The following is a 26,315-nucleotide window of genomic DNA, read 5'->3' on the forward strand; positions in this document are numbered from 1 at the left end:
CACACACACACTCTCTCTCTCTCTCTCTCTCTCTCTCTCTCTCTCTCTCTCTCTCTCTCTCTCTCTCCCCAACTACACTGTGTAGCCTTGGGAATGCACTGGTACCAGGCCAGTATCAAGGGGTTGGGAGAGGTCAGGGGAAAGGTTGGCTGGCCGGAGGCCTGACTCTGGGCCCTTAATCCACAGTGGGGTCTTGGCTTTCTGCCAGGAGCAGCTGAGCAAGCTAGATCTGTGGCACCCCCATGACCTCTGATGCCCAGGAAGAGGAAGCCCTGGCCCCTTCTTACCTCTTTTGACTGTCAATTCTGAATATGGGCTTGTAGAGCTCTGGGATTTTCCGCTCGATCATGGGCCTGAGGCTGTCCCTCAGCTTGTTGTAGTTCTTCTTGAGTTCCTGCTGGTACTCCCGCTGCTCTGCTGTGATGAGACGCCTGTTCTTCTCCACGGCCTCGCCACACCTGAGGTGTAGAAAGGAGCTTGTATGTCCTCAGGGTCTGTATTTTAGTGACTTGGAGAACAACAACAGTGTGTTGGCTTCTTGAGGACCTCTGCTATGGTCTGCATCTAAAATGTTTCCTCAAGGCCTGGTGTGCAAGCACTGGTTATCAGCTGACAGGCTCTGGGGATGTGATCGGATCCCGGGGCTCTGGAGCTGGCTCATCCATGGAGGAGTCTGTCTATCGAGTCATACTCTGATAGGCAATTGGGAGAAGTAGGAGGTGCACCTCAAGGAAGGGAGTGGGTCCTTGAAGGAATGACCTTGGGAGGATGTCTTTTCTGTAGCCTCCTCACTCCTTTTTCTTGACTTCCTGGCTACTGTGAGATGAACAGCCTCTTCTAAAACATGCCCCCCCCACCTTGCCCCACCATGATGTTCTGCCTTTTTGAAGGTCCAATAGATCCAGTTGACCACAGACTGAAACCCCAGAAACTGTGAGCTAAATAAATCTTTATTTCTGGCGAGTAGTTTTTTTTGTCACTGTGATGTGAAGTTTATAACCACAACCTCTAATATGTTTGTGTGAGTGTGTGTGTGTGTGAGTGTGTGTGTGTGTGAGAGTGTGTGTGTGTGTGTGTGTGTGTGTGTGTGGTGTATGTAAACATGTGTGATGTGCACATTGCCTGTGCTAGCACTCAGAGGCCAAAGGAGGGCACTGGGTAGCCTCCTCCATCACCATCTGCCTCATCCCTTTGAGGCAAGGTCTCTTCCTGAACCTGGGGCTTATGATTTTTTCTTGGCAGCACAGTAAACCATGGAGATGCCAATCCTCCAGTCTCCCATCATCCTTTCACTGCTGGGGTTATGGGAAGGTATGGGACAACACCCTGTTTGTTAACATGGGTGCTGGGATCTGAACTCAGGTCCTTGTGTTTGTGCAGCACATGCTCTTACCCCCTGAGCCATCACTGCAGCCTCACTAAGAGTGTTTTCAGACTTTGTAGCCCATCAGATCCCCATGGAGCTTTCAAAAAGCAGACTGCGGCTGGGCAGTGGTGGCACACAACTTTAATCCTAGCACTTACAAGACAGAGGTAGGTGCATCTCTGTGAGTTCAAGGCCAGCCTGGTCTACAAAGGGAGTTTAGGACAGCCAGGGCTGTTACACAGAGAAACCCAAAACAAACCAAACAAAAGCAAAAAGCCGACTGTTAGGCCCTGCTTCAGGTGTGTGAGTTGGAACTGCTGGGTTCTGCCTAAGCCCTGGGCATTCAGCTCAGGGCCTTGAAGAAAGCTACCTTACTTGGACAAAGAAGCCTAGAAAGACGCTACTCAGTATAAAGTTGTTATCAGCACAAGGCCTTTAATGGGAAAGCTGTCTTGTGAAATAGAAATCTGAGGCTTGTACCACACACATACTGCCTCTCCAAGGCATTAAAAGAACCACCCCTGTTCCTTTAAACCCTGAGGCATCAGAAACCTCCACAAAGTTGTACCAGACACACATTTTCTTAGGGCGCAGGGCCACCCACACAAGGGGCAATTCTCACCTAAGATGAGCTCATGAGAGGAACTAGAAGCCAAAACGTAGATGCAAAAAACAAGGAAACTGCTGTGTGAGAGGAGAGAAAAGCCATATGCCAGGTGTGGCGCACACCTTCAATCCTAGCTCTTGGGAGGCAGAGGCAGGTGGATCTCCATGAGCTGGAGGGCAGCCAGGTCTACACAGCGAGACCCCGTCTAAAAAAGGAGAAGGAATTAGAGCTAACAGAGCAAAGTAAGATAAAACAAAACAAAAAAGGAAGAGTAGCCAGAAAACCCAGCATCAAAACAACTTAACAAACAGCAACAGAGAGTAGGAAAATGAAAAGACAAAAAGTCCTAGGAAAGAATTAGATACAACTTCTAGAAATGGAGTCACAGAGCTAGAACACCCTCAGTAGACAGGTTAAGCTAGACACACTGGAGAACTAACGACAGTGGCTAATAACTGCCCAGAGCTGAAAACAGAACAGATCCCAGCACATGCCACTGCGGTGGAACTGCAGAGCATCAACACAAAGGAAAACCTCAGCCTGTGGTCATCTGACTTTTGGACGGGACGAGTACAGCACAACCGTTCTAACTCAGTCTCGGCCCCAGCGATCCTCCCACCCAGAACTCTAGTCTAGAGCATGGGGTCAGACAGTGTGTCCAAGGGACGGGAGGAGGTGAGCTGGAAGAGCAGAGAATCGCACTGCACAAAAATTTAGTTCTCTTCTTGCTCATTACAGGTGAGATGAGGAAGGGCAAAGAGCTGTGTGTGTGTGTGTGTGTGTGTGTGTGTGTGTGTGTGTGTGTGTGTGTGTGTGAACATGAGTGAAAGGGTCCAAAGAGGCCAGAGGTGTTGAATCTCCCTTGAGCTGGAGTTGCAGGCAGTTGTGAGCCACCCAATGTAGGTGCTGGGAAGCAAACTCAGGTTCCTTGAAAAAGAACAGGACACATATTTAACTACTGAACCATCTTTCTAGCCTCCTAAACCACTTAGTATTTATAATTTTTTTAATATTTATTTTATTTTATGTGTGTGAGTGTTTTGCCTTCACGGGCCCATGGAGGTTAGAAGAGGTTATCAGATCCCCTGGGACTGGATTTAAGGATGGTGGTAAGCTACACATGGGTGCTGGGAACTGAACCTGGGTCCTCCATAAAAGCAACAAGTGCTTTTGAACCATCTCTCCAGCCCCAATATTTATATTTTTTAATTTGTGTTTGTATGTGTGATGTGTATGCACACGTGTGTGCAGGAGGTGCATGTGTAGAAGCCAGGGAAGACATCGGGATTGTTCTTGAGACAGGGTTTCTTACTGAACCTGGAACTAGGCTGGTGGCTAGCAAACCACAGCCATCCTCCTGTCTCTGCCCCATTCCTATGCTGGGAACCCAGGTGCATGCACAGCGACATCTGGCTTTTTATGTGGGTGCTAGGGATTTGAACTCAAATTCCTCATAAAAGCCTCATGCTTGCACAACTTGTATTCTTACCCCCTGAGCTATCTCCCCAGCCCCAAGACCTTGCAGGAATGAGAACAATCAGATAAGTGGGAAAATACAGAAAATATTCTAGTGTTTACAATGGTCTAGTGAGTTGGGAGAAGAGGAGACAGTGTGGCATTTGTGTGTCTGGGTTTTTGAACCTTTCAGGCATTTCCTCTTAGGAAGAGACTAAGAGAGATGACTTTGTCCTCAATGGCAGCCATCTGAAGAGTTCCAGGAGGCCGGGAGTACTGACTGCTGTAAGCCGGGCTGCCAGGCTTTCTGACTGGGTCTGATCAGTTACAGCTGAGTCAGGAGCCACTGTCCTGCGGCAGGAGAAGCAACTGCAGAGTTGGCCAGGGCCGAGTCTACAGAGCTGTCCTCATGGGAAGGGTGGCATGGAGTCACCGTGGAGCTCTGGGTTATCTATCAGCTTCCCGGGAAGCTGAGGAGATAGAGCTCACTGAAACACAGGCCCAACAGGGGCCACACCTGACTTCCAGTGACATCACCTCTGCCACCTGGAAGCAGAGGACACGCCAGTACAAAACACTTGACACTGCTGTGAAGTTCTCAGAGAGCAGCGACTTCCTCATTGGGGTTGGAAAAGCAAGCAACTGGGAGGGAGAACCTTCATCCACTGCTTGTATTGAGGGTAACTGACCTGTCCTAACAGCCGTTTAAAACGTACAGTTTGATGGGCCGCCGCTGCTTCCATCAGTGTGGAATGAAGTAGAAGGGAGGTTAACTAGTTAGTCACAAGGCAGTAGAGGCCAGCAGGGTTGTTTCACTATGGCCTTCCTGCCTGGGACTTCACAGAGAGTGTGCTGGGTGAGGTGGTAAGTTGGCATTGACAGCTCTTTCAGAATGGCTCTTGGAGCACATTTGGTTTCTTGAAAGCAGAAAGGTAAAAGAATTGAGTGACAAGGATGACAGGGATGGCCCGAGGAGTAAAGGTGAGGGTCCCAGGGGACAAGTGTGAACAGGAGGCAAGCAAGCAGCTGCAACAGCTTCTGTCCAAAGGCTGTTGCCCTCACCACAGTAGTACAAGGGCTCATCAGAAATGCAGGATCTGGAGCCAGGCATGGTAACCCATACCTGAAATTCCAGTACTTGGGAGGTTGAGACAGGGGGGTTGCAAGTAAGAGATCAACTTGGGGCTACAGGGTGATACCCTGCCAAAACAACCACTACCACCACCACCACAACAACAAAAAACCAAAACCAAAACCAAAAGCCAAAAACCACCAAGAAAACAAACCCCCAAACCAACCAAACAACCAACCAACCAAACAAACAAAAGCCAGAGTCTTGGGCCCTACTCCAGGCTTACTGAACCATAATCTGCATTTGATAGGTGCCACCCTGGTGTGCAAACAGAGAGAGGTGTGGGAAGTCCTGGAACCCATGACATCCTTAAGCCTGCACAGCAGGCCAGGAGCAGTCAGGATGGTGGGCCAACAGCCTGGTTTCCCAGGACATTGCTACTAGAAGGTTTTGCTATGCTTCCTAGGCTGGTCTTGAACTCACTATGTCCATCAGGGCTGACCGCAAAACTCACAGCTATTCTCCTGCCTCAGCTTCCTGAGAATAGCATTTTAAAAGGACATTGACTTTGAATAAGAATTATGGGTTAATTTAAGTGTAAGAGCTAGTTAGTAATAAGCTTGAGCTACCAGCTGAGCATTTATAAGTAATATTAAGCCCCTGAGTGGTTATTTGGGAACTGCCAAGTGGGAGAGAACCCTCTTTTTACATATGACACCTAATGTGGGGCTTGAACCACAGCCCTAAGATTAAGAGTCTCATGCTCTACTGACTGAGCTAGCATAATTCTTATCTATGTTTAGAAATGTGGCTTGGTACAAGGACAACAAAGCAAAAGCAAACAAACAAACAAACTACTATGCAGTAAAGAAAATGTACCTTGTATATAATGGCAGAATTGCAATCAAAAAGGAAACCCAACATTAATAGATGCAATCTATTGTATATACCTATTTCCAAGCATCTGTGCTTCATTGCAGGAAGAAGTGTTCTCTAGACACAGCAATGTTGGGCATTTCTCCAGAAAGCTTATGATAAAGACAGTATCTCTAATTTCACCCAATAGCAGCCTTCTACTGGGTTTTCACTAAATTTGGCAAACCAACTTTTAGCTTCCTTTCTCCTCACCTGCCCTGCAAGAATATTCTTATACTCAGACAGGTCACCAAGGTTCTGGATGTAAAGGCAACTGGTACCTATGCTTCTCTCTTGTAAGTGAAGTGGCATCATACCCTTCTTCGTCATTCTCTTGGGCCACTGGAGACCAGAGGTACATATCTGTATTGCAGGGGTCACACGGCCCTGCTGAAATGGCCATCTTCTGTCAAGGCTGAACTAGCTGCCCTTGGAGCCAATTGCACAGAAGTCAGTAGCACAGATGAGGCTGGCCCCGCATGTGGACGTGGCTTCTTTGCAAAGGCCCAGTTTTAGAGCCTTCCCTTTGTCTATCCAATTGAGGCAACATCTAGTTTCAGGTTTCTAAAGTTAAGTCACTGTACAATTTGCAGAACCACATTATTAATGCGGTTAATAATACTATTATATGCAAACAGTAATACTATTAATGCAAACAGCTTTGACTTAATTGTGCCAGTCACTACCACCACAGACAGAATAGGAATGGCCAAGATCCGGAAGATCTTCTGCGACTCAGCTCTTCTGCTGCCAAGTGGCCGCCATCTGTAAATTCATCTCCCATCTCCAAAGCTCACACGCCTCATGTGTCAAATGAAGAAGATGACACCTGTCTTACAACGTGACTGTGGGGCACAGTGCAATAGTGGCCGTGAAGCACTCTGCACACAAAGAGCTAGTTTCTTAGTGGTAGTACAAGCACGGTTGCTCTACTGCCCTGGTCCTTGAGCTTCAGTGTGTGTGTGTGTGTGTGTGTGTGTGTGTGTGTGTGTGTGTGTGTGTGTGTTGTGCATGCATCCAGCAGGGTTCTTAAACCAGAGTCTGTTTTGTAGTGGTGGGGATGCCATCCACAGCCTCATGCCTGTTGGGCAAACACTCCACTGCTGAGCAGTGGCCCATGCTGCCATGCCCCCAGTGTCCACCTCCTCCTTTCTTACCGCATTATGAACTCCTTGAAGCATAACCTCAGCTTGTTGTGATGTCGATAGAGCTTTGGGTCAGCTGGAATTTCAGCCAAGAACACTTGGGCCACCTCCAGCGGTCCCTGGTGGAGGAAGCGAAACATGATATAGATATTGAAATGAAAATTAAATTACTTGGGAGAGAGAGAATGCTGGGAGGGCTCCTTAGTTTGAACATTTAATTTTGTAGCTTGTTTCATGAAAATAAAAAGTCTAGGGAGGTCTTGAATTTCTCAGGAACCTGACTGCTGAGGAGGACTCAGAGTTTTAGGAGAATACAGACTAGTGTAAGTGCATATTCTCAACCAAATACTGACCTGACAGTTTTCTCTTCAGACCACAAGGCAATGCCTGTAGCAAAGGCTAAGTACTGTGAGGGGCTCCTCTAATGCAAGGACTGCCTCTGTCTGTCCAATCCCATTTACTTACCTGGTAGCCCCAGTGGAAGAAACCATTTTGTGTAAGCCCTGGTTTGAGCCAGAGAAATGCACAGGCCATCTGTGGCCTATGGTGGTGAGAGCAAATAGCGTCTGTGTTCTTCATAGGATTGGGACTCACAAGAGCAGAAACGTCCTAATTTTTTTCTAATCTTGGATATACAATAGTCTTTCTCCTGTCTGACACCTCTGGTCCCTTTATGTTGAGTGCACTTAGAACTTCTGCGGGGGACCCTCAAATGGAGAAGGTGCTGGCTGCGAAGGACGATGGTTGGTGAGTTGTTGAGTGTGACGGTGTGAAGAACTAATATCAAGGAGCCCACTAGACACAAGGTACTAACTACGCTGTGTGTCTCTCCATCTGAGACAGGCTTAGTTGCTGTGGGATGGTCTGTATGTCAAATGTGTTGCTGATTGGTCAATGAATAAATCACTGATTGGCAGTGGCCAGGCAGGAAGTATAGGCGGGGACTAACAGAGAGGAGAATTGAGAGAACAGGAAGCTGGGTGAGAGAGACACTGCCAGCCGCCATCAGGACAAGGAAGATGTAAAGTACCGGTAAGCCACAAGCCACATGGCAAGGTATAGATTAATAGAAATGGATTAATTTAAGCTGTAAGAACAGTTAGCAAGAAGCCTGCCACGGCCATACAGTTTGTAACCAATATAAGTCTCTGTGTTTACTTGGTTGGGTCTGATGACTGTGGGACTGGCAAGTGAGAGAGATTTGTCCTGACTGTGGGCCAGGCAGGAAAACTTTAGCTACACTTAGTTCCATGCTTACCTCATGTGTAACGGTTCTCACAGGAATAAGAACCACCAAACTTTTTAGTTGGCTCAAGAACATAGTCCTGGGTCAATCCTGGTTGGCAAGGCCTTTGCTATGCTGGGTATACCTGGTAGCTAGGGAAGGAGATAGATGCTCTGGGCCTTTTCTTCACCATATACACATTCTTAGATTAGTCCCAAGCCCTGCACATAGCTCTACCTATGCTGGACACAAGTCAGCTCTCTTCAGCAAGGAGTCTAGTTCTGGGTCATACTGCTAGATCTAGTCCCAAATTAGAGACGCTGAGAAAATGGCATTCCTTAAACACAGTCCACTCCTGTCCAGAATTTCTTTGGGAAGACGGCATGTGGACTGATCATCAAGTCCTAAGAAGGGTGTAGACCTCATGAACAAAAGATGAGCCTGGCGGAGCCGCCGGTAGGGAACCCTGCTTACCTGGTTTACAGTGGCTCCCACAGAGCCTTGCAGTACCATCTGCAGCATCTTCGCATCTGGGGGCTCCTGGTGAGTGGCCACCGCTAACTGCAGGGTCTTCTTCTTCATATCTTCAATGGCAACTTCAATGGGAGTCAACACGAACTGAACAGAAGACAACAGTATAGTGAGGTCATGGTCTCCCCCAGTCCCTGGCAAACCTGGAACACTGGCAGGGAGGCCACCTGGATTTGGAGAAGCAGCTAAGGAAGGACTTCTCTGGCCCTTTGGAATCATCTGAACAGGTCACATAGAGAGATGGGCTTGCCATTTCTTGAGTACCTACATGTTCAGTATCGTAAATGTGTCTCTCATGTTCTGTCTATATAGTTGGGCTTCCTTTTTTATTATTGAACAAGTTACAAGGGGAAAGCTCAGCAGCCAAGATTTTCTTTCCCATCACCACGTAAGTTTTTGGCATCATCTGTGCCCTTTCCAACTCACCCTGGTGGTGACCCCTGGTGAAGAACATTTTCTTCAGGACCCATCTAGTTGCTAAGTTCTGCTGGTTTGGGGTAGGGGCCTTCATGAACGCGATGGGTCAAATCCTGTCTCCCCCAAATCCACATGCTAAAGTCCTAACCTCCAGGAGCTCAGACGGTGACCTTATTTGTAGGTAATAAAGTTAAAGTGTGTTTAATAGGGTGGACCTAATTCGTATAATTGGCATCCTTAGGAGATGAGGACACAAGTGTGTATAGAGGACAAATGATGTGAGTGATCCTGGGGGAAGATGTCCTTTGACAAGCCCAGCGGACAGGCCTGGGACAGATTCTCCCTCAGCCCTCACAAAGAACCAACCAGCCAACCCTCTGACTTTGAACTGGAACTGTTGAGACAATACATTTCTGTTGGTTAAGCCATCCAGTCCATGGCACTTTGTTACCCAGCCCAACAATGGAAAGCACAGAGGAGTTCTAGGGAACTGCATACGGTGATAGGGACACTTGTAGACAACGTGTCTCTGGGTCGTGCCTAGAATATCTTACTGTTCAAAAGTCCAAAGCAGTAAGAAGCACACTAGATACCTACGAAGCCTCCTTTCTATTGACGGCCTCCAGGGCAGGCTCCTCTGCCCTCTGTGAGTATTCCTCCCTGAGGAAGCTATAGCACTCAATGGTGGTCTAGATGGCTGCTCTCCAGCCAGTTCAGCCCATGCAGCTCCTGCCCTGTGGAGCGGTTGGATGCAAGTCCTCTCCTTGCTCACTGACTTGATTAGGCCTGTTACACTTGTTATTTTAATGAATAACACGTAAACTGATGAACTAAGGGTGTGGAAAGAAAGAGTTGTTTCTATGAAGATCAAGCGGAATGCTTGGGCAAGATGTCATGAAAGTGAGTGGCTATAAAAATTCCTGTCATATTAGGTATACACAAGACAACTGTAAAAGGCTTTGGGCTAGGCTCTCATCAAGATCCAGAAGCTATCCGCTCACACGTCAGTTAACAAGGATTTGTTAGGCTTCATTCTGCATCATGGAAAACAAACTGAAAACTGGGTGTGGTTTATACAACAGACAATGCTGTTGTGACCAGTCAAGCCACGAACTAGAGAAGGCTGCAGTCCCGTATAAAGAGATGAGATGCGAATTAGCATGTAGGGATTTAAAGGAAAAATAGAATGTTTGTGATGGATTCTATTAAAATGGGTTAAATCTTCCAAAATACATAAGGTCTTTCTTGCCAACATTTTTATTAAGAAATTGGAGCCGAATACTTTGTGCACAGCCACATGAAGAATCTGGAGCCGGAAGTCAGGCTGATATGCCTGCCTCATCTGTGCCCTTCCCACATAGAACACCAGCTCAGGGGGGTGGCTTATCTGTGGTTCCCTCCAGTAACTAAGACTACAATAATGCCTGAAATACCTACAGCCTTTAGGTACATACTTTTTTTTTTTTTTTTCAACAGAAGGCTGGGGTGAGGTGTGCAGTGTCCACCTAGCAAGCACAAGGCCCTGAATTTAGTACTTAACACTGCACAAACTATTTGAAATTTAAGTACAGTCATTCATCTCTCCATGGCAAGCTGGTTCTGGGAATCACTCTCTTCAACCACAATGAAATTTTAGGGTGCTCAGGGTTTGGAACATGAAGTATACCCATAGCATCACATATTGGGGGCCTGGTTTCCCATGGAAATCTACATAACCAGTGGGTGAATCTCTTGATGAATTGATGACAGGAGGTATGATGTGAAGTGTAGAGGATAGGCTTGTGTGAGCAACCCTTGGGGGCTGTTATTTCCTTGACCCCTTCCTGTTAGCCTCACTGTCTGCTTCCTGGTCACTGTGATGTGTACTGAGTGGCTCCGTATGCCTTCTTCACCCTGATGTATGTAGGAGACTTCGAACACTGTGAGCTACAGGAAATCTTCCCCTCAGTTGTTTCCATCAGGCATTTGGTCCAGCAGTGAGACACTACAGTGGAGTGGCAAAGCCTTCACATCCGATGGCTGCAAAGGCTGTGTAGCCAGTTGCTTTACCATATTCTTTAGGGGAAAATGAGGAGGATAAAAGGTCATACAAATTCTTTATAGATGTAAACCTTCCCTTCAAAATGCTAACTCATGGTTGGCTGACTCCATGGATACAAAACCTGGGAATATGAAGGGCCAACTGTATAGACATCTTATATAAGTTTATAATTAAAATGGAAAGAGATGACACTGTAATTAAATATATGACCATGCTATAGAGTTATGCTATATTATATATAAATATATAAAATATACATATCATAAACACACCATATAATTTATTAATATTAACTAACATAAATATATCATATACTATAAATAGATTTAAATTACTTTATATATTCATTTATAAATATCTTATATGTAATATATAAAATAACAAATACACAAAATATTTAAATATATATTTTATGTATAACTATTACATATTATATGTAAAATATAAAACTGATATATTAAAGAGTTAATATTTAATATGAAGTATTGTTTTGAAAGGTGTAACTAACTGAATGGGATTCCTCGGCCCCATGAGAGTGAGGGACTAGTTTTCAAGGGCATCTTTGCACATGGTAGATAAGTGACCTACCACTGAACTGCACATCCAGCCCTTGGCTTATTCAGACAAGCTCTTGCTACATAGTTTAGGTTGCTTTAGACTTGCTATGCAACCCAGAATGCTATCTAACTCAAGTCGCTCTTGCCTCAGCCTCTGGAGTGTTGGGATTACAGGTATGCGTTCCCAGGCTTGGCACATGTTTGCTGGGTCTCACTACAGAGTCCTGGTTGGCTTGTCACTTGTTATGTAGATAAGGCTGGCCTTGAACTCACAACAACCCACCCGCAGGTCTCCTCAGTACTGGGATTACCAGCCTTTATTTTCTTTAAGGTCCCCTTCAGTCTCATGAGGGAGAGCTGGTGTGGGGGTCTCAGAGATCACCCAAGCCCACTCCCCTCAGCGTGATTACCTCCTCCTTCTGGATGACTCGGATCCTGGTCTTGATGTAGGGGAAGGCATGCATGGTGGTGAGCACGGTGTTCCTGCGATGCTGCTCATGCAGCTCTCCCCGGGGCCGTCCCTCCAGAGTGAAGGGGGTGGTGTACATGAACCTCCGAAGGTTGAAATTCTTCTCGAAGTAGGTCACCCTGTCTTTCATCTCATACTCATCAAAGTAAGGCTCCACAAAAGTGATCTGTATATAGGCCTGGAGGAAGAGGTGAGAAGAAGGGAGAGATGAGCCATCCAGTCAAGGAGATGTATGGCGCCTTGGAAGGGCATGCTGGGACAGAGCACAACACTCCTTTCCAATCAGAAAACCACCAGTGCTGAATGCCTCAGGCCAGAACTCAGAATCTGCCCATCTCTTCTCCACCCCAGGCAAAGAAAGGCTCTTGAGACTGTGGAAGGGAGTGTGCTTCAGGGAAGAGTGAGGTCTACCTGCTTCCTCCTCTAGCACAGCAAAGGCATCCATCTGCTGTTCCAGGGAGGCAAACCTTCCTTACTGAGTGGCCATGATGAAGACCTGCTAATTAGGTAGTGCAAATGCTTACACTCAGAAAATGCATAGTACCACACGTTTGCTAGGATGGAGCAGCTGGAATGTTCAAATGAGCATCGGGGAGTGCAAGATGCATGGCTACTCTGTAAGCCAAAGCTCTTTATGCAGCTAAATGACACCAACCCAAGAACCCCACTCCGTGTGTGTACGTACCCACGTATTTGTGTGGGGCTTTTCTTGGATTGGATGTACTTGTTGCTGTCTTGAATCAGAGCATCTGTGACCACCCACATGTAGGAAGAGGGTGGACTACTGAAGCCCCTTCCCTCCCTATGTCCACTACTCCCCTTCTGTTTTCCACGCTCCTTTCCAGAGATGAAGCTGCAAACAGCCACGGAGAGGAGGAGTTTCTCTGGTGGAATAGCTGTCCACAAATTGCATAGAGGATTTCCTGGTGGTGCAGCTGAGGGCCTATGCTCCTCTAAATAACACCAATAAACTCATTGCCAAGTTAGACCCGAACAGAACCCTTTCTTTGATCTGTTGTTGCCCTCACTATATGAGGTGAACAGAAAGACTCCTCAGGGAGAGTCACATGACATCAAGAAAATGAAAAGTAATAATCAGCCCGAATCAGAGCAACATTGTTCATAATAAACAACTGGGAACTGCCCAAATGTCCCTCTAGTGGAGATCCCAAGCAAAGTGTATTCGTCAACATGGTGACTACTACTCAGCATGAGAAGGAAGGAAGTAGTCCAACACGGTGAGGCTTAAGTGGGGTATGCTGAGTAAAAGAAGTCAGCCTCACAGGGCATGCTCCCACGTGTCCACGCTCCAGAGAGGACAATCTATACAGACCTGGGGACTCTAGCTTGGTGACCACTAAGGGCTGAAAGTACAGTTTGGTGACAGAAGAGCCGGGGAAACATTTCAGAATGACAGGATGGTTTTGTACCTTGACTGTCAAGGTAGTGGCTATGTGTGTGTCAAAATGCACTCAACTACATACCAGTGAATTACACACACACACACACACACACACACACACACACACACACACACACACTGGAAAAGGGTGCTCATTAATGACTAAGAGTTCTTTAAAAACACGAGGAAGAAGAATGGAAATGAGCCATGAGTGCAGGCTGAGACAGCCATCCAGAGAGGAGGAAGGGTGGGTTAGTGACCTCACACTGTAAATCATGCTTTAGAATAATGAGATCTGGGTGGGACTCGGGGTTAGGACTCTCATTCCAAGCTCACAACCTACCCTGGGAATTTTAAAAGAGGGGAAAGGCCCTGACATTGGGAAAGTCACTTGGGCTGTGCTCAGATTACTGTGGGCACACAGCCAGTCCTATCTTCCAAGGACTCCAAACATTCCTGTTCAGTGCTTATCATAATGATTGCTTTCAGGCCTCAGCTGGGGAATGTCTCTCAAATGAGTGAGTGTTCCAACCAAGGGAGGAAAATTTGTAGTTGGCCAATTCCTCCCTATCGGGATCATCTTTTTGCAATCCTGAAGACAGAACTCAGGGACCCACATGGAGAGGGCACAGAAACCGCCCTTCCTCCTGACCTTGCACTCCGTGTATCCATTACTGTATAACTGCAATCAGAATACGGTACTGTTTTGAGTCCTTGCGCTCATCCTGGTGAATGCTCCAACCCAAGGGTGTCATGAGAACTCCTAAACTTGCAGCCAGAGAGAAGTATGGGTGGTGTGAGACGTATGGGAGCCCCACTTGAGGCTCATGTTTGAAACACAGGCAGTCTTGAACTGGTGAAGTCCATGTTACATGTGAGCTGTCAGCATCAGAATTGCACAGCACTCAGCTCAGAGGTGGGACAGGTAACATCTTGGTGTGGAACGAAGTCTACACCCCTTGATCCTTCCTCCAATACTGTAGCAATCCTACTCATGGCTAGAAGGAATGCCTGAAACCTGAAGAATGATGTTACTAAACACTGTCAGCCAGAAGCTGCTGTAGCTTTTAGACAACACACACAATTTACGTGTATGTTTGTATATGTCACAATTGTGCATGCACCCTTGGAGGCCAGAAGAGGGAGCTGGATGCCATGCAGCTGGAGTCACAGACTGTTGTGAGGCTCCTATTGTGGGTGCAGGGAACCAATCCTGAGTCCTTTGGAAAAGCAGGAAGCTCTCTTCACTGCTGAACCATCTCTCCAGACCCCAGAAGTTGGAATTTTAAAACATATTTTTAAGTTGAAAGTTTAAACATTTTATAGAAATGCACTAATGAGTCATAGTGATTAAGAAGAATGTGAGTTGGGTATCGGACCTCATGGTGGAGCAGTGGCTCCACCATTAACAACCATCTTAGAAAGTTGTGCCGGGCGGTGGTGGCGCACGCCTTTAATCCCAGCACTCGGGAGGCAGAGCCAGGCGGATCTCTGTGAGTTCAAGGCCAGCCTGGGCTACCAAGTGAGTCCCAGGAAAGGCGCAAAGCTACACAGAGAAACCCTGTCTCGAAAAACAAAAAAAAAAAAACAAAAAACAAAAAAAAAAAAAAGAAAGTTGTTAAACTTTGCCAAGCCTCCATTTCCTTACTTATAAAATAGAAACAAACAAACCTATTTCTAAGGGCTGCTGGAGGATGACAGGAAATGACTTAAACATACAGCTGGTATTTAATAAATAATAGCTGTTAGCATTTAGGCATCTGTATTGGCCTGCCCTCAGGGTCCTGACAGGATATATCCTTAGCTGCAGCCACTAAGAGCACCCCCTGTGTGCATTCGCTACTGGTTCCTTATAAAAGGCGGGCCTTGTACACCTCCTGTCTCTTTCTCTTTCTCTGCTCCTATCCCCAGGAACTGGTCTCCGCCCTCTTCTCTGCACCTTCTCTTCCTCCCCTCATAAACCTCCCACACAGGCCCTATTGTATAGTGTGACTTCTTCCCACCATTCTTAAAATAAAATAGCTCCTATTATAATTTTTGTTTTTGAGTATGCTTTTTTTTTTTTTTTTTTTTCTGAGACAGGGTTTCTCGGTATAGTCCTGGCTGTCCTAGAACTCACTCTATAGATCAGGCTGGCCTTGAACTCACAGAGATCTGCCTCCCTATGCTTCCTGAGTGCTGGATTTAAAGACATGCACCTCAACACTGACAAGGTGTTTAAAAAGTTATTTATTTTACATCCTGAGCACAGTCTGAGTATGCTTTTTAAAAGACCTGATCAATCTGTAATTAAACCCTGGAGTGGGGGGAATGCTTGTCTGCTGGCTGGTGTGATGTTTACATGCCCTGCAAATCCTATCACAAGGGAGGTTGAGGCAGTAGAACATCGAATTCAAGGCCAGCCTGAGCTACATAGCAAAATCCTGTCTCAAAAAATCTAAATGGCTGAGGAGATGGTTCAGTGGGTAAAGTGCTTGGTGTATAAGCATAAGAACATGTGTTCAGGTCCCCAGCACCCACACAAAAAGCCAAATGTAGCCCGGGTGGTGGTGGCGCATGCCTTTGATCCCAGCACTCGAGAGGTAGAGCCAGGTGGATCTCTGTGGGTTCGAGGCCAGCCTGGTCTATAGAGCGAGATCCAGGACAGCCACCAAAACTACACAGAGAAACCCTGTCTTAAAAAACAAAACAAAAAAAGCCAAGTGCGAGCCAGGCGTGGTGACATATGCCTTTAATCCCAGTGCTCGGGAGGCAGAGGCAGGTGGATCTCTGTGAGTCTGAGGCCAGCCTGGTCTACAGAGTGAGTTCCAGGACAGCCAGGGCTACACAGAGAAACCCTGTCTCAAAAAATAAAACAAACCGAAAAGGCCAAGTGAGACACTGCACTGCATATGTGTGTCCTCAGTGCTGGGGGTGGGAAGGTGGTAGAGATGGGTAGACCCTGGTGTTTAAAGGCCAAACAGGGAACTCCAGGTAGAAAAAATAAGGTGGTACATGATAGAAAAAGACACTTGATGCTAACCTCTACCTTTCACATGTGGGCATGTATGGGAGCGTGTACCTGCATACACACGAACATATACCCCACTCACACATGTGTGTGCACACACACATACCCCAAAACAGAACAAAAACATGGTTGCATTTGAAGGACTGGGAGAGTCTGGACACAGAAGGTGATTTTGTGTTTTCAGGGTAGAGTCTGGTGGTTGTTTTTTAGTATATTTTCTCCATACCTTGTTAGGATCCAACTTGGTTTTATCCACAGGAGTGGAGTCTTTTATCACTTCCACAAACTCTGCACCAAAACATTGGCCATAAAATCCCTAGGGAAGAGAGGCCAAGAGTACATAAATTCATTTGGAAAGCATTCAACTCTTTGGAACCAGTACGAGGCAGAATTTGTTGATTATTGATGGTCCCTCTGAGCTAAGCAGCAAACTTAAGCACTTCCTGAGACAGAAATAAAAGTATAAGATGTTCAGCACACTCCAGTACCCAAGCCTCCCCACAATACAGATGCATGGTCTCAAATTCAGCCAACGTCATCACATTTCTGGAGGCAGATCCATGGGTAGGGCACTATTTACTTCTTGCATTTTGCACCCTGGACATTTGGAGGTCGCGGGCTTCCCATAATGTGGCAAGCCAAGTGTGCAAGGAGACGAGATACATGCTTCTAATTTTAAGCAGAGGACACAATATTAGGGAGTTAAGAGCCTGGGCCAATGGCTAGTTTTCCTTGTCATGAGGTGAATGACTTTGGGCAACCGCCCAACCTGCCTAGGCCACAGCTTCTCGGAGCTGGCTCCTCTCGCCTTATTTGGCAGTACAAGGAACGATTGGGCAACATAAGTCTCTAAGCTTTACAGTCATAAGAGGAGACAGTCAAAGTAACAGCATGGCAGCCTACGCGGGGACTCTCTGGCTGAATGTCAGCTCTTCACAGGATCCTGGTCTCTCAGCCCGAGAAGGCTCTTCCTTGTTCCTCTCAATTTCTGCTTCTGTTTTCCTGGCTTTTCTCTCTGCTGTTTCTTTTTGCTCTGTCCTTTGTGAACCTACTACGGTTTTCTGTTTCATACAGTAGCTGCCAGGTTGGAGCTGGGGCTGGCCATAGCTACTTTCCAATTGCTTTGTGTCTGAGTGGAACGTGTTGTTTGGGGACGCTTAAGGACAGCCTCACCACTGAGGGGGAAGGGAATGACTCTGGAGTTTGGTCAGATTGCTTCCAAATCAAGATGAAAACCTTCACGTCAAAAAGCACCATGACCAATGCCTGTTGGTACATATTGGTAATGGGTGGGAGGGGCTGTAAGTAGGCATGGACGCTGAATAAATTTTACACAGTCTTGAAAATCACTATCCGAGATTTAAATTTTAAACTTTGTAAAACAAACATAGGATTCAAGAGAAAACTGTCCAAGTCTTGTGGTGCTCACAATCTTGCCTACTACCTTCATACTACAAATGCAATGTAGAAAATTTATATAGAGGTTGGTAACGAGCACATAAAAAAAAAAAAGCTACATCCTACCTTGTTTTGGGAAATGTACAAGGTCAAGGATACAGCAGGGCTTTCTCACCTCTAGCCTATGTGAGATCTCAGGAAGCTTTGTAATGGCCGGCTCCTTGTACACAAATTCCTGCTCATCCAAATCCCCAAATCTGGATCCGTAGAAACCAACTCGGAAGTAAGTTCCAAACATCCTCTTATGGTCCTGTTACAGAGGGAAGGGAAGCTCTCTTTAGCTGTGTCATTACTGGTGAACCACTTGGCTAAAAGGATTGGTTACTGGGCTGCAATCACTTTATTCCCACAGCTGACATTAAGGGGTACCCCTCTGTTTAGCAGATTTAATATTTACATAATAAACCCCAGGAATGATTACAAAAGAAATCCCATGAAAAACTCCTGGGGCTTCATTGAACTGAATTTTTAAAATTCTCACATTTTCTAGCTATAAAACAATTCAAGGGTTGGGGATTTAGCTCAGTGGTAGAGCACTTGCCTAGCAAGTGCAAGGCCCTGGGTTTGGTCCTTAGCTCTGAAACAAACAAAAAAAATTCAACCTGTCACATTGTATTCCCAGACCTTCTTTTGTTTGATTCAGAGTTACAGCATTGATGAGCTCAAGGGAAATCGTTAGCCAGGAAGCTGGTGGAGCAGCTAACAGAACCCACAGGCCAGGCTCATCCCCAGCTACCTTGTTGATGATGTTGTCAAAGGCCTTCTGTAGTTTGTCATGAGTGGAGGTCAGCTTCCGGAAATCTCTATGTGCTTCCAGGATGGGGATGACCAGCTTGTAGACTTCATTAACTGTCTCATACAAGCCTCCCTGGGAAAGAGGAGATTATTATTTAATGCACTGGAAATTTAAGAAGAAGAACCAGAGTAAATTATGCAAACAGCATGCAGAAGAGCGTCATAGTGCTTTACAGAATCCACGACTGTCGGGGCATCTTTGGAGACCAGGCACCTTGCTAAGTGGTCCTGAATGGTGACACTAGCCAGGGCGGGGGCTTTCCACAAACTGAAGACAGGGGAGAAGATGGCACAGGTATTAAGGGGCTCAGAGAGGTGGGCTTGTGGCTTTTGAGCTTCTCAGAGGTTCTCCTCTAACCAGATGCAGGACCTCAAGGGAGCTAATGGGGTTCTAACCAATTGATTTTCTAGGATTTCAGGAAACTAAAGGATACATGGTGTGTGTGTGTGTGTGTGTGTGTGTGTGTGTGTGTGTGTGTGTGTGTGTGTGTGTGAATATGGGCAAAGTACAATGATATGTATATGAGAAAATGTAATAAGGAAGCTAGTTTTGTACAATCACTAAAAATTATTTTAAAAACTACTTTCTGGTTTCTAAAATAGAAAAATAAAATAAAATAGAAAAAAAATAAAGGCAGTGAACACAATAATTCAAATACATGGAAAGTATAGGGAGGAAGTTTGGAGGTGAAGAGTAGAAAATAAAAAATAATACAGACAGGAAAACAGAATAGGGTCAGCTAAATGAAGTATTCGATTTACTTGGGGAGGAAAGGGCAATGATTAAAATGGAGATCTATGAATGGCTTCCCACCTCCACCTGAACTGCGGTCAGCTTTTTACGCTTTTTCTCTTACTAGGAGTCAGCTCTAGATTGGGCTACTAAGGGATGGCTCTGTGGCTTCCGCCATCCCGTCTCTCTGAGCTGCCTTGGTCTGGACAGGTCTTGCAGACCAGCTGAGTGTCAGAGGGAAGATGTCATGGATCCCTGCCTGCTCCTCAGTGCCTCCTCCCCTATGTTCTTTGTGAGGGAAAATGAGGGAGTAAGAATATGCCTCATCCCTGATTGTGTAACCCTGGGCAAGTCGTTTCGCCTCTCTGTGGCTTAGCTGCCACCCTATTAAGTGGAAATAATACTGGGAAACTGCTCCTGGCCAATGAGCATGCAGTGGAAATAAGAGTATATGTCCACGATGAAATCTCCTCCCTCGGAGAGCTGATGCAATCTGTGGACATCAAAGTCATCGCTCGTCTAGCCGGGAGCATCCAGCCAGGCCCAGCCCTGTCGTGCATGCCCTGGTGAGTGTGAGGAAGGCCACTGACCGTGCTGAAGAGCTCTGCAGCCTGCTCCAGGAGGCCCACCAGGCCACTCTCGGTGAAGTACCGCCCAGAGCACACTCCATCCTCATCAGGCGACAAGGTGTCATCAGAGACTGCAGACTCCTCAAGCACATTGGAAGAAATATTCTGTAAGAGAACCCAGCATGAGCCCCGGGAAAGGGGACCTGACAAAAAGGGCCCACAAAACCCAGACAGATTGTAGGAGAAGAAGCCACGCTCTACGTCCTTCACTGGGCGGCGATCACAGCGAGTCTGCAATCCATCCACAGGAGCTTCTGGTGACTGTTCATTTTGAAAGGTCACACTGAGCAAACTTGTCATCAAACTCCGCAATTTCTAACCACGAAGGAATTCTAGAAAGCACACTTTCCTTACTATAACAACAGTTTAGCTGAAACAACCTCACTGTGAGTGAGATAACCCTAAGGGACATATAAGGAGGGCCTTGGGTTTCAAGAGGCCAAGGCCAGAGAGCAGGGAATGGAGCTCCATTTTGCCAGCTCATGAACCTTTGACTTTCGGGAGTTCTGCCGAAGTGTGCTCCTACTGCTTGTCTTGACTTTGAGATAAATAATCATATTATTACATATGAAAGTAATGGACGAGTTCGTCTTCCATCTTTTTTTACAGATTTTTTTTTATTTTTTATTTTGTAGACAGTGTTTTCCTGTGTAGCTCTGGTTGTCCTGGAACTCACTCTGTATACTAGGCTGGCCTCGAACTCACGGAGATCCTTCTGCCTCTGCCTCCTGAGTGCTGGGATTAAAGGCATACACCACCACTGCCCTGCCAGAAGCTTTTATGTGGTTCAGGAAAAGTTGCATGCCTCACATACATTTTTCTGCTGTATGTTCTTCCTTCATATAAACAATAGACATTGGAGCCTCTTCCCAGGGAATGCAATGTCTATGGATGGGTTGGCTCAAATGAGAAACCCAGGGCACAAAACTTCAAGAAGCACTCATGTTCAGGGTCAGGGAACTGCTGATTTGGGACTTGCTGGATTTTGAGAGTGAGTTTCTCTTTACCTTTTGTGTTGTATGTACCCCTATTTGTCTCATCCGAGCTCTGATCCTGGCAGTGACTTTACTGTTTCTGACAGGCCAAGAGCCATTCTTGGCTTACAGCTATGGAAGAAGTGAGACTGGTGTACAGAAGAGATGAGAAACCTTCACTGTTCAGGAACTGCAAACAGCGCACAGGTCACTCCCTCCTCCTGCTGTGCACGTAGCAGGCATAACTCAACAATGATGACACTCTTTCCCCCAGCAGTTGGATGTACTTCAAAACTCTCAGCATAATGCTCCAGTCAGCCACTGCCAATTGCTCAGATGCACTGTTTGAAATAAATGCTGACTGCCTTCTGACTTGGCTATCAAAATCAAGGGAATCACCTTTAGGACTCCTTAAAGAGAGGCAGTCGTCATAGACTATCCCTTCACAGTTACATTGGAATATGGTTTTGCGAACACAGAGTTTTTTGGAAGTCCTTTGTGACCAATCTTTCTTCCAAATCTGGATTATTATGATGAACTGCTAACAGAAGGAGCAAGACATTCAGCTGAGAGAATCTAGTCACTGAGGACACGGGCACCAGTGGAACTGTTTGATTTTTTCTGCGTGTAGAGGAATAGGTATGAGCTGGGCAGCTCAACAGCTGTCAGTCACGGGGGCCAATATTCTGGGCAGGCATTCCTGGCTTCAGAGTGAGGGAGGTCTCAGTAACAGCAGCATCTGAGAACACATCCACATCTATGTTTGTGAGATCAGTATTGCTTGCACTCCAGGGATAGAATTCCAATGATCTCAGTGGCTTGGACCTCAGTGACTTCCAAGTTATTTCCCCTGAACACTCTCTCCACTCGACAAGTCTTTTTCCCAAAGGCTTGATTTTATTGGAGTACAGCACGATTAAAAACCAGAGCACAGGAAGAATATGTAAGAAGTCAGCAGGAGAGTCAGGAGTGTAGCATAGACCTAGAAGCCCAGTGCTTGTGAAGCAGAGGGATCTCTGTGAATTCAAGGCCAGTGAGAACCTGTCAAAGAGAGAGGGTGAGGGAAGAGAGAGGGAGGGAGGGAGAGAAGCGGGGGGGGGGGGGGGGGAGGGAGAGAGGGGAGAAGGAGAACAAGCAGAGCGATTACCTGTTGTTAACACTGTTTGAACTCCTTTGTTCTTCTGTCACATAAAGTGTCCTCATTTTCTTCTCTCTTTTGTTTTGTTGTTTTTTTGAGACAAGGTTTCTTTGTATAACAGCCCTGGCTGTCCTAGAACTTCCTTTATAGAGATCCGCCTGCCTCTGCCTCCTGAGTGTTAGAATTAAAGGCATGTGCCATCACCACCCAGCCTTCATTTTCTTTTAGAAAAAACATGGGTAATGTTCAGTATGACCTGTGACACTGGCATAGATAATCAGACCATCTTACTATTTTGACCATTATGATTGGTTCAGGGATAAACACATGACCTGGTCAAAAGCAATAAGATGCACTAAGACTTTCTTTGCAACTTTCAGGAAGGAGGGATTTCTCTTTTCTCCTGGTCTTGCATCTTAATCTATCATCATCAGTGTGGAATTCTGCCTCTGAAGAATGATGCCCACACCATAGAAGGTCAGGACAAGAGGTGGTGACAACACCTTGGTCACATGAGTTTGGGTCCCTAGATCTAGACTGGTAAGTACTACTGAGGGCTAATACTCCCATATAGGCTGATGAATTCTATTTCACCCAGATTACTGTGGGCTTGTTGTCACTCACTTTCAAGCACTCATTTCCAAACTGACTTCTAGGATTCTTTTGAGAGAGTTAAGAATTCTCCCACAGGCATCAGCACGGCCTAGAGTCTGTTCTGTATCGAAGTCCATCAGGCTCTTCATGTTCCGTACATTAAGCTCTCACACTTCACAGTGCCTTCCACCTTCCTCCTCACATCTCTACTCTTTCCCTGACCTCAGTCTGGGCCACACGACACATACTCACAGCATCTTGTGTCCTTTAGACTATTTATCATTAAGTGTTACAGAATAAGGAACAGGACAGTTAGTTATATGTCGTCTCTGGCTAGAATATAAAGTCCATGTGGACAGGATAAATGTGCAATGAATATTCCGTAAAAGAAGGAATGGATAGCCTGGCCTGGTGACACATGCCTTTAATCCCATAATTCTAGTGGTACGGGGCAGGCAGATTAGCAAACACCAGGCTAGCCAGGGCTACATCATGAGACCTTGTTTCAAATAACAACAACAACACTATAAAAACAACAACAACAAAACCAAAATAAGCGAACAAAGAAGGAATGTATAAAGATATATGAAAAGTAATCTGTATATTCCCATGTAAGGATAATGTAGACTTCCCCAGGGTTTCTGGAACAACAATTTTATCTCCCCTTGGAACAAATCAGAATAAGAAAGCCAACTAAATTCTAAGTAAAATAAGGATAAAATAAAGCTTAGTAAACATAAAAGTAAAAACGAAATTCAATTAATTTTAAGCATTAATAGCAGGTAAAAAGCAGCAACTGGGAAAAGGTATAAGAAACAGCATAGTAGATGAGGTGAGAAAAAGGAAGGAGGAGCCAGCTCAACAGAAAGGGGCAGGTCTAGGCGTCTCGCAGGAGCCGGAAGGAAGGCTGCAACATCAAGGTGATGAATAAGTGGACAAAATGAACTGCTTAAAAGAAGCAGACGCACTTAAAACATTTTAAAAAACTTTCTTATTCACTTCTCTGTGTGAGAATTTAACTGGTTTTATAATAAGCATTTTTGAATTGAGACTAAAATTATCTGTCGAGAATGAAATCCCAGAGTAAATATTCTTCCTGAGGGCTGTAAGAAAGGAGGCAGCCATGACCTGAGCTAAAACCCAGCTTGCAGATGAAGAGGCCTTGAGAAACCAGAGGCTCTGGGCTCCACCAGCAATAGTTTTGGGGTCTTCCTCTCTAAGCCTGGGAAAGCTACGTAGGACCGTCTTTTCTTTCTCCATTACAAAGCATCACAAAACTGTGTTGAAGAACAAGAGCGAAGACAAAGCCTTTCACCTAACCAGCTGCAGTGGAAGTTCCAATGAGAACAATACAAATGCTTGTCTCCGACTTCAGTCTGGCTGGAGACGGTCCATGACTGCAGTCTGCTGTCTGTACGCTGCAGCGACGGTCATCTCTACAGACTATCTCTCATTAGAAGAAACTTCTCATGACACTCTTTCCATGGGTACTTTTCTACCCTCTAAGTAGCATATTAAACCACACGCTAACAACAGTCCAAGTGGCCACTGGACAGCCCCATCTGAGCTTTTAAGTCTGGCCCATTTTGCCCTTGTTGGCTGTGGGTAACTTTCAGGTTACTCTCAGAAAGCATCTGTTCAGCCGTTTTGTTCCCCTCTCAGGTCAATGTGATTCTTAATTTTGGACAAGAGTGGAATCCCACAGAGTTGGGGAAAAGAACTGAGGGATTGGGGCATGAGAGAATCATTACACCAGAGTTCCCTCCTTGCCAGTATATAAGCCAAATACAAACGTTTCAGAAGGAATTTAAATGGTCTTAAAAAGAATTGCTGTCTTGTTTCTTACATCTGTGAAATAGAAATTGACCTGCTTCACAGGTTTATGGGGATGGCCAAGTGTCTAAAATGTCTGAGAATATCTCCCAAAACTCTTGTTGCCTCTAAGTATCATTACTGTGATGAATGTGTTCTAAAAGATGGTGAAGCCATTAGAAGAGGCAGTTATAACATTTCAACACAGCAGGTTTTTAACCATGGCAACCCAGACAACGAGGACCAGATACACTTGATGGTGGAAGCATCCTTGGTTTTTCCCTCTGGTGACTGTGGAAGCACCCCCTGGGGCAGCCCTGCCCCACCCCCAGGTTGGATGCTGACCTAACAAAAGCTGTCCCACCTGAAAGCTGACGCTGCCCACGGGCAGGTAGCTGTGGTCCTCCAGCATGCTCAGGTACTCGGCCACCAAGGCGGCTGCGTGCACCAGGCACATGGCAGCCTCTGTGAAACACTTCTTCTTGGTGTGTTTCTCTGCCATATTCTGGAGCCAGGTCAGCCGCAGGTCAGGAGACGCTTGGTAGCTCTTGGCAATTCTGAAGACAGAGGGAGAAAGCTTCGTGGGCAGCCTTTCAGTGGCGCCATCTTACAGGGATGGCACTTTGATTTTTATAAGCTTTATTTCCCCACTAACACTCCTGTTTACAATTTCAGAAAATAAGAGAAAAGATTAAACATTTCCTCCAACTCTAGGTGACTAGGGTGTGTTGGATGCCAAGATAGAACACTTAGAAGTCTTAGGAGGAAAAAAAAAAACACTGATAAAATATCTTTTTTCATGGAGCTCAGGCAATTTTCTTCCTTGTCTTTCAAAGTTGTAACAGAGGATAACGTACTATCCTTTGTGATGGGCAGAGCTATTTACCTTTGTAAGCAATTTCTCCCCAAACTACTGGACTTGACTATACAGTAAAGTGTGGCTTCTAAACTGTCTCTGTTTATAGACAATTGCAACAGAGGCATGTGGGAAACAATTCATGTTGCAGCCAATAATTCTTCTCTCTTCCCGGACAGAAGATAGTCTTGAAAATAAACACTGTGTTTTAAGTTAGGGCAATCTTTCTGGGAATTTATGAATCAACCAACTCTAGTTTTCTATTAGTGTTTATATACTTTTTGATGTTACTCCCCAACTGTTTTACCCAGGTTACCTAAGATAATGACATCAGAAAATGCTCTACTGGGCCTTGAGAGATGGCTCAGTGGTCAAGAGCACTGACAGTTCTTCTAGAGGATGTGGGTCTGATTCCCAACACCCACATGGTAGCTCATAACCATCTATAACTCCAGGCCCAGGGGATCTGATTCTCTCTTCTGGCCTCCATGGCCACCAGGCACACACATGGTACACACACAGAACATCCATATGAATTTAAAAAATTTAACAATAGAAGAAAAAGATGGAACTCCACTGAGACAAATATTCAGACTTGCAAACAATGCCTTTCTCTCTTTCTTTCTTTCTTTCTTTCTTTCTTTCTTTCTTTCTTTCTTTCTTTCTTTTCTCTCTCTCTCTCTCTCTCTCTCTCTCTCTCTCTCTCTCTCTCTCTCTCCTTCCTCCCTCCCTCCCTCCCTCTCTTCCTTTCTTCTAAAGGCATGTGCCATCCTTTCTATCTGCTCAGGAGAGATTACCTGTACATGAGGTCCATGAGCATCTCAGGGTCTTCCTGGAATTCCCTCATTTTCACTGTGTCATATAAAATGCTGTTCAGATTGCAAAGAAGTTCCTCCACCTGAAAAAAAAAATGCAAGCAGTGCATGAAGTGCAGGGTGATCCAGAGAAAGGCTCTGCTCAGAGACAGGCCTGGATCCAGGGTGGACAGAACTCAAGACCATCTTCGGGGGCACCTTCATCTGTGCAACCCAAGGCCCGCAGGTGATGTAGCCCCGAGATCCACGAAGCAGCCCCACCTCCTTACACCATCTCCCTCTCCAACAACTTGAGTTTA

The 26,315-nt window shown here is 45.8% G+C and overlaps 1 protein-coding gene across 2 annotated transcripts in view; it reads right to left on the reverse strand.

The window, feature by feature from the left end:
* The window catches only part of Dock8 (dedicator of cytokinesis 8), a 203,397-nt gene that overhangs the window by 1,501 nt on the left and 175,581 nt on the right, over positions 1-26,315 (reverse strand). For both annotated transcript variants that reach the window (XM_052712081.1, XM_052712082.1), the window contains 10 exons: positions 25,999-26,099; positions 24,710-24,902; positions 19,789-19,932; positions 18,407-18,538; positions 17,786-17,920; positions 16,439-16,528; positions 11,742-11,978; positions 8,260-8,403; positions 6,573-6,679; positions 288-458 (listed from right to left, as the gene is read on the reverse strand). In XM_052712081.1, the coding sequence (XP_052568041.1) occupies positions 288-458; positions 6,573-6,679; positions 8,260-8,403; positions 11,742-11,978; positions 16,439-16,528; positions 17,786-17,920; positions 18,407-18,538; positions 19,789-19,932; positions 24,710-24,902; positions 25,999-26,099 (1,454 nt within the window). The remainder of the gene's footprint in view (positions 1-287; positions 459-6,572; positions 6,680-8,259; positions 8,404-11,741; positions 11,979-16,438; positions 16,529-17,785; positions 17,921-18,406; positions 18,539-19,788; positions 19,933-24,709; positions 24,903-25,998; positions 26,100-26,315) is intronic.

The sequence above is a fragment of the Peromyscus californicus genome, unplaced genomic scaffold (assembly GCF_007827085.1).
Source record: "Peromyscus californicus insignis strain IS unplaced genomic scaffold, ASM782708v3 Scaffold_4__1_contigs__length_199733344, whole genome shotgun sequence".
Lineage (NCBI taxonomy): Eukaryota > Metazoa > Chordata > Mammalia > Rodentia > Cricetidae > Peromyscus > Peromyscus californicus.